The 8,420-nt window shown below is 46.7% G+C and overlaps 1 protein-coding gene across 1 annotated transcript in view; it reads left to right on the top strand.

The window, feature by feature from the left end:
• The first annotated feature begins 3,583 nt into the window (after positions 1–3,583).
• Positions 3,584–8,420, top strand: part of GCSH (glycine cleavage system protein H) — a 45,653-nt gene continuing 40,816 nt past the window's right edge. Inside the window, exon 1 of the mRNA XM_068261590.1 lies at positions 3,584–3,740. Coding sequence (XP_068117691.1) covers positions 3,629–3,740 — 112 coding nt within the window. The 5' untranslated portion in view covers positions 3,584–3,628. The remainder of the gene's footprint in view (positions 3,741–8,420) is intronic.

The raw sequence follows: 8,420 nt of genomic DNA, 5'->3' as shown, positions 1-8,420 counted from the left end.
TTAAAGAATCCAAAAAATACTGCTGCGCAGCCTCCCTGGCGATCTTAATAGGACGCCAGGGAGGTTAAAAGGATACATCAGGGAAATATTTTAAAAAATCACATTTGCTTACCTGGAGCTTCCTCCAGCCCCTGGAAGCCTATATGTGTCCTTCTCCGCAGCTCCGCTCTTAGCTGATGTCCCAGGGTCTCCAATGTAGCAGTTGCCAACCCAGCCAGGTTTGTGGCCACTGCACATGCACCAGCACGTGTCTGCGTCAGTCGCTGGCGTGCTCCTGTGAGCCAGGTTGGCAGCTGCTACCTTGCCAGGCTGGTGGCTGTTATGGAGGGGACGCCGAGAGACCGGCTTGGAGCGGAGATGACACGAGGGGCACGTAGGATTTCAGGGGCTGGAGGAAGCGCCAGGTAAGTAAATCTGATTTTTTTAAAATATTTCCCAGATGTATCCTTTAAGGCCTCTTTCCCACCAAGACGTTGCGTATTAGGGGACGTTAAGATCGCATAACATGCCCCTAACGAAACGCATGGTGGTGTTGAAGTTGGACGTCAGATTGAGCCGGGACAGGACTTTCCCTGCATTGTACAGTCTGTATGTTCCTGTTTCTTCCAGACAGACATCCACTGTGAACCGAATCTTTCATTCTGATGATCCGGATGATTCTACTCACAAAAAAGATCTGGATCAAATGAACGATTCATTCATGATCTGACAACACTATGGCGTCAATTCACCAGAGAGGATTTACTAAGAGAAAAAAGGTAGGTAGTTTATCTCATGAGGTATTTTAACACTCTGGAGTCAATTCACCAGTGTGTGAGGACAGAGAGAAAAGTGTTCGATAGCAGGGGATAATGGAGAGATATGCATGAGGAAAGTGTGAGAAAGCAGAGCGTTAGGTAATCGGTATTAATGATTTACATGGGATACTTTTCATCTCTGTAAGCTTGAAAGTGAAGCATTGTGGGTAGGAGGCGGAGTTTTACCACTACCTGACCAGAGTATTCCCGCCTTTTACTGCCGGATCATATCATAAATCATATCACAAGTGAGTCTGAACTTCTTCACCACCTCTGTCTCAGTAAAATTATCAAGAACTGTTCTCTCACGAAAAATACGAGGGGCGACAGACCCTCCTCCTGCGCCTTCGTCTCCTCATAATAGAAGCAAGCTCTAAGGCCTAGTGCACACCAGAGCGGTTCAGCTGCGTTTTGCGATCCGCTTGCGGCTGCGGATATGCTTGGGTAATGTATTTCAATGGGCTGGTGCACACCAGAGCGGGAGGCGTTTTGCAGAAACGCATACTCCCGGGCTGCTGCAGATTTTGTATTGCGGAGGCGTTTCTGCCTCAATGTTAAGTATAGGAAAAACGCAAACCGCTCTGAAAAACGGCACTTCAGAGCAGTTTGCCAGGCGGTTTTTGTTACAGTAGCTGTTCAGTAACAGCTTTACTGTAACAATACATGAAATCTACTACACCAAAAATGCTTCCCAAAACCGCAAAATGCTAGCTGAAACGCTACAGAAAAATAAGAAAAAGCGTTTCAAAATCTGCTAGCATTTTACGGATCTGCTAGTGGTTTTTGGTGTGCACCAGGCCTAACAGAGTAAGCTCAAAAGGCTCCATCTTCCACAGCAGCAGCTGCTGTATGAAAACCACGATATCTCCAGGTTCATTCAGGGGATAAAGAGATGAAAAAATAACGAATGGCCACACCCCCTTTCTTCCCTGGTGAATTGTGATTTGGAGAAAAACTAACCACTATCACTTATTTATCTCATACTTATCTCACATTTATCTCTTGCATTTCTCTCTGTCGATATTTTACCCTATACTTCTGGAGAATTGCTATTTGGAGATATCACAGGAGGTAAATTACCTCCCAACAGATAAATAGGTTGGTAACCTCTGGTGAATTGACGCCTCTGGCCTCAATTCACGGAGCGTTATCAAACGTTTATCAAACACTTTATCAAACGTTTGATAATTTACCTCATGGGTAAAATCTCATTTTAAATTCACTAAGGTGTTATATATTTATTGAATGTTTTACCGATAAAACGTTGAACAAATATATAACACCTTAGGCCCCAATTCACGGAGCTTTATCAAACACTTTATCAAACGTTTGATAATTTACCTCATGGGTAAAATCTAATTTTGAATTCACTAAGGTGTTATAGATTTATAGAATGTTTTATCGATGAAATTATCAATAAATCCATAACACCTTAGTGAATTCAAAATTAGATTTTACCCATGAGGAAAATTATCAAACATTTGATAAAATGTTTGATAAAGCTCTGTGAATTGAGGCCTCAGTGAAATTTTACCCATGAGGTAAATTATCAAACGTTTGATAAAGTGTTTGATAAACGTTTGATAATGCTCCGTGAATTGAGGCCTATGAGTCCAAGTTAGGTCACCACAGTGCAGTGAATATTAATTAGTCATGTGGCTAGTCACTGAGCATGTGCAAGCAGTCTAAGCTAAAGCCCAGTATAATGCACAGCATGCTGCACTTTCCCAGAACGTGCAGCGTTGCAATGTAACGCAATGTGGGCACTGTGAACAGCCCATTGATTTTTCATTACTGTGCAGTGGGCTGCGTTACAGGCTGCTCTAACGTGCGTCTGTAACGTCCCACTGTGAAAGCAGCCTAAGTGAAAAATCCCTTAGTGGTGAATTGGTTAACTTGTATTAAAAAGGTTTGGTTCAAAAAATAAATAAAACTTGAGGCTGGTTTCACACTGCAAACTGGCGGTAGCGTTAGTACTCAGTGTACTGGGCTCAACCGCTAGGTGGTGTTAATTACTATTCCCCCTCCAGGCCGCCGTGGATAGTAAGGAAAGATGTAACTCCAGCAATCGCTGGCAGCAGAGTTACATCTTTCCCTACTATCCATGGCGGCCTGGAGGGGGAAGAGTAATTAGCGCCACCTAGCGGTAGCGCCCGGCTAACGGAAAAGTACCTTAAATGTTAATATGAAGGAAAATGAACCTGGTTAGGAAGGACCAGTGTGGTTTGAATTATAAAACAGAATTATTTTCTTATGAAAACTTGATGGTATGCGTGACTAGGGGTATGATCAGGGGTATGGCTTAAGTGTCCCTCTTTCTCATCTCAAAATGTTGGGAGGTATGGTTATTATTAATATTATGTATTTATATAGCAGTGACATATACTGCAGCACTTTACAGAGCACATAGTAGTCAGGTGACTGACTGTCCCCAGAATAGCTCTAATGTCCAAGCATATTATTATATTGTGCATGGCTGACAGACTTTTCAGGATGCCTCCCTCTTCCCCTTAAAATAATCCTGGGTTTGCCCCTGAAGGTGGTTAGAATAAAGGGGTCAGTGCAGTGTGTAGGTTATTCCCATGAGGTAGGTCATTTGGTTGGCACTGCATGCATGGCCTGGCTGCACAGACGTCACTGATGTTGTACAAGACGGGCAGCATCCATTATAATTCCCTGCAGCTCTATAAGGTTCTATATTATTATTGATCAGCGTGAAGGACGCTGCATTACATAACCTTCCTCGTGTCCTCTCCGCTGGGTGGCGCATGCACGGCGGGAGCGCGCAGACGGCGCTGTGACCGAGCTGTGGCGGGGCCGCGCACTGGAAGATGGCGCTGAGAGTGCTGAGCGGGGTGAGGAGCGTGTGCTGTGCCGCCCGCCTCGTGCCATGGAGCGGCTGTCCCGCCCGAGCCCTGAGCGGTGCTGCGCGCCTGCTGGCCGGTGAGTGCTACACTGTCCGTCCTTTCACCACTCCCCTCCGTGCAGTGCTGAGCACGCTGCCTGCCCTGCATAACTCTACTCACTACACTCAACTCCACCTGCTGCGTTCGCACACAGAACTACATCTATTGCACAGAACTCAACTCACTGCATCAACTGCACAGCACTCAACTCACTGCATAGACCGCACAAAACTATGCTCACTGCATCTACCGCACAAAACTATGCTCACTGCATCTGCCGCACAAAACTATGCTCACTGCATCTACCGCACAAAACTATGCTCACTGCATCTACCGCACAAAACTATGCTCACTGCATCTACCGCACAAAACTATGCTCACTGCATCTACCGCACAAAACTATGCTCACTGCATCTACCGCACAAAACTATGCTCACTGCATCTACCGCACAAAACTATGCTCACTGCATCTACCGCACAAAACTATGCTCACTGCATCTACCGCACAAAACTATGCTCACTGCATCTACCGCACAAAACTATGCTCACTGCATCTGCCGCACAAAACTATGCTCACTGCATCTGCCGCACAAAACTATGCTCACTGCATCTGCCGCACAAAACTATGCTCACTGCATCTGCCGCACAAAACTATGCTCACTGCATCTGCCGCACAAAACTATGCTCACTGCATCTGCCGCACAAAACTATGCTCACTGCATCTGCCGCACAAAACTATGCTCACTGCATCTGCCGCACAAAACTATGCTCACTGCATCTACCGCACAAAACTATGCTCACTGCATCTACCGCACAAAACTATGCTCACTGCATCTACCGCACAAAACTATGCTCACTGCATCTACCGCACAAAACTATGCTCACTGCATCTACCGCACAAAACTATGCTCACTGCATCTACCGCACAAAACTATGCTCACTGCATCTACCGCACAAAACTATGCTCACTGCATCTACCGCACAAAACTATGCTCACTGCATCTGCCGCACAAAACTATGCTCACTGCATCTGCCGCACAAAACTATGCTCACTGCATCTGCCGCACAAAACTATGCTCACTGCATCTGCCGCACAAAACTATGCTCACTGCATCTGCCGCACAAAACTATGCTCACTGCATCTGCCGCACAAAACTATGCTCACTGCATCTGCCGCACAAAACTATGCTCACTGCATCTGCCGCACAAAACTATGCTCACTGCATCTGCCGCACAAAACTATGCTCACTGCATCTGCCGCACAAAACTATGCTCACTGCATCTGCCGCACAAAACTATGCTCACTGCATCTGCCGCACAAAACTATGCTCACTGCATCTGCCGCACAAAACTATCCTCACTGCATCTGCCGCACAGCACTCTGCCCGCTGCACTGGCTTCACAGAAGTCGGCTCGCTGCAGTTTCTTCACAAAATGACTCACTGTAGCCACTGCACGCAGGTTTACAGCTTAGTCCTTTCACAGCACAAAGCAATACAGCCCTGTCCCTGCACAGCATGCAACCATATACCGTAATATAATTCCATTACCGGAAATATTTCTGTAAACTGATCCCTACAAAGCATGCATTTGTATGCAATACAAATGAGGAGAAGGAGGTATTATCGGCACTGCAGGTGCTTTATTCCATCAAGGTACTTGGTAAAAACATGCAAATAAAAATGACGTGTCACAGAAATCACATACCATGGACAAGTAGTGTGGTGGGTGCTGGGCAAAGTCTGCCTGGCGGCCGTTTCGCGCTATATATGCGCTTCGACGGAGGCTGCTACTGCTTGGTAGCAGCCTCCGGCGAAGTGCATATATAGCGCGAAACGGCCGTCAGGCAGACTTTGCCCAGCACCCACCGCACTACTTGTCCATGGTATGTGATTTCTGTGACACGTCATTTTTATTTGCATGTTTTTACCAAGTACCTTGATGGAATAAAGCACCTGCAGTGCCGATAATACATCCTTCTCCTCATTTGTATTACAAGTGACCTCTACTATATCAGAGCACGCAGGGTGCACCATAAGAAAAGAAGTGCAATAATCCTGTCCGCACCGCTCCAGCGTCAGCTGTTTCGTGCTGTAGTGCCAACTACGTTTTTCTCCTTTTGCTGATGCATTTGTATGCGCCTGCACTGAACACACACACCTCTGCACACTGGTTCCTGCACTGCATGCACACTTCTGCAGACTGAATTGTATTTTGGGTTGAATTAAAGAAAAAAAATGCAAACGTGCAGCATTATCAGATTCTTGTATAGGTTAAAAAACAAAAATCCTACATAATCTGCCTGTGTCCCTGCGTCCGTACGTTTAGGCCAGTGCGCGGCACATGGCCGGACTTTAGACAGCACAGGAGGACAGGTGCTGGGTGTACTGGCTTGTCCGCGCATGATGCACTGTGCGCATTGCGGGTGTTGTGCGCAGGGCTGTGGAGTCAGTACAAAAATCTTCTGACTCCTCAGTTTATGAAACCACGACTCCAACTCATACTCCGGGTACCCAAAATGGCTTCGACTCCGACTCCTTAGTCTAATACTTAACAGGGCTGTGGATTTTGTACAATAATCAGACGACTCCGACTCCTCAGTTTATGAAATAGACGACTCCGGGTACCCAAAATTGCTCTGACTCCACAGCCCTGGTTGTGTGCGTGTATCGTCTGCGTACTCGTAGTGGCCGTGCGCATGCACGCTGACCGTGTGGGCAATGTTGCGGGGGCAACCGGGGGGGGGGGGGAAGCTAGAGTTGAGAGGGGCGTAGCGGGCAAGGCCTAATGCCCATTATTGTAACGGGCCTCAGGTCTAGTTTAGGGGTGTCCATTAGGTAAATCTTGATCAACCAGTAGATCACAAGGACTTCAAGGTAGATCCCGACCCCACTACATTTTCTATTCTTTATATACAATTGTGCTCCTAAAATTGTACATAGGTAGATCATTTTGACTTGTTAATTTTTAAAGTAGCTCACAAGACTAAAAAGTGTGGGCACCCCTGGTCTAGTTAGAGATATAACATGAGAGGAAAAAATGTATTTCTTCATGGTAAATACCACCTGCTTGTCACACCCGGAGCAGTGCTTTTCAGCGCTGCTAGATTTGGGCGCAACCGGCGCCTCCATAGACTTCAATAGGAATCATTCCTATTGAAGTGCTCAGTGAGTAACGTCGGCTCCGTCAGAAGACAGAGCCGAAGTTGCTTAAAAACATAATAATTCGGCCTCCAGCAATCGCTGGAAGCCGAATTATTTCATTCCCCCACTATCCATGGCGGCCTGGAGGGGGAATAGTAATTAAATCGGCCCGGACTTGTGCAGAAGCAGGATCAGCTATATAACGCTGTATCCTGCGCCCAAGTCTACCGGCGCCGATTTCAAATGTACGCGTCACACAGGTTCCTGTATAGCAGGTTTGCCCACACTTTTTCGGCTCGCGAGTTACTTTAAAATTTGCAGAGGGCAGTATAGCTGGGCATATGTGCCTTCAGTATAGGATCGCTGGGTATATGTGCCTTCAGTATAGGATAGCTGGGCATATGTGCCTTCAGTATAGGATAGCTGGGCATATGTGCCTTCAGTATAGGATCGCTGGGTATATGTGCCTTCAGTATAGAATAGCTGGGCATATGTGCCTTCAGTATAGAATAGCTGGGTATATGTGCCTTCAGTATAGGATAGCTGGGTATATGTGCCTTCAGTATAGGATAGCTGGGTATATGTGCCTTCAGTATAGGATAGCTGGGTATATGTGCCTTCAGTATAGGATAGCTGGGTATATGTGCCTTCAGTATAGGATAGCTGGGTATATGTGCCTTCAGTATAGGATAGCTGGGTATATGTGCCTTCAGTATAGGATAGCTGGGTATATGTGCCTTCAGTATAGGATAGCTGGGTATATGTGCCTTCAGTATAGGATAGCTGGGTATATGTGCCTTCAGTATAGGATAGCTGGGTATATGTGCCTTCAGTATAGGATAGCTGGGTATATGTGCCTTCAGTATAGAATAGCTGGGCATATGTGCCTTCAGTATAGAATAGCTGGGTATATGTGCCTTCAGTATAGGATAGCTGGGTATATGTGCCTTCAGTATAGGATAGCTGGGTATATGTGCCTTCAGTATAGGATAGCTGGGTATATGTGCCTTCAGTATAGGATAGCTGGGTATATGTGCCTTCAGTATAGGATAGCTGGGTATATGTGCCTTCAGTATAGGATAGCTGGGTATATGTGCCTTCAGTATAGGATAGCTGGGTATATGTGCCTTCAGTATAGGATAGCTGGGTATATGTGCCTTCAGTATAGGATAGCTGGGTATATGTGCCTTCAGTATAGGATAGCTGGGTATATGTGCCTTCAATATAGGATAGCTGGGTATATGTGCCTTCAGTATAGGATAGCTGGGTATATGTGCCTCAGTAGAGGTAAGCTGTGCCTTTAGTATAGGGCGGGCACGCTTACCTCCCTCCAGCGGTGGCGTCCTGGCTTCACTCCCTCAGCCGCGACTGCCTGGAGGGCAGATATGCAATTTGGCGGCCGAGGGAGGCTCCGGCGCGCAGCGTGAGTGGAGGTGAAAGTTTGCTTCAGGCTCCGCCCCCAGCCATGACACTGTCATGGCAGAGCTGTCCCTGGCTCCTCAGTCGCGCCTCTCTCCTCCCGAATGGCCACGCCTCTTTCCTCCTGATTGGCTGTATAGCGCTGTATGTATGAA

This window comes from Hyperolius riggenbachi, chromosome 11, assembly GCF_040937935.1.
Source record: "Hyperolius riggenbachi isolate aHypRig1 chromosome 11, aHypRig1.pri, whole genome shotgun sequence".
NCBI classification, from domain to species: Eukaryota; Metazoa; Chordata; class Amphibia; order Anura; family Hyperoliidae; genus Hyperolius; species Hyperolius riggenbachi.
Note: the sequence above shows the minus strand (reverse complement) of the source record. Positions and strands in the feature narration are given on the sequence as shown.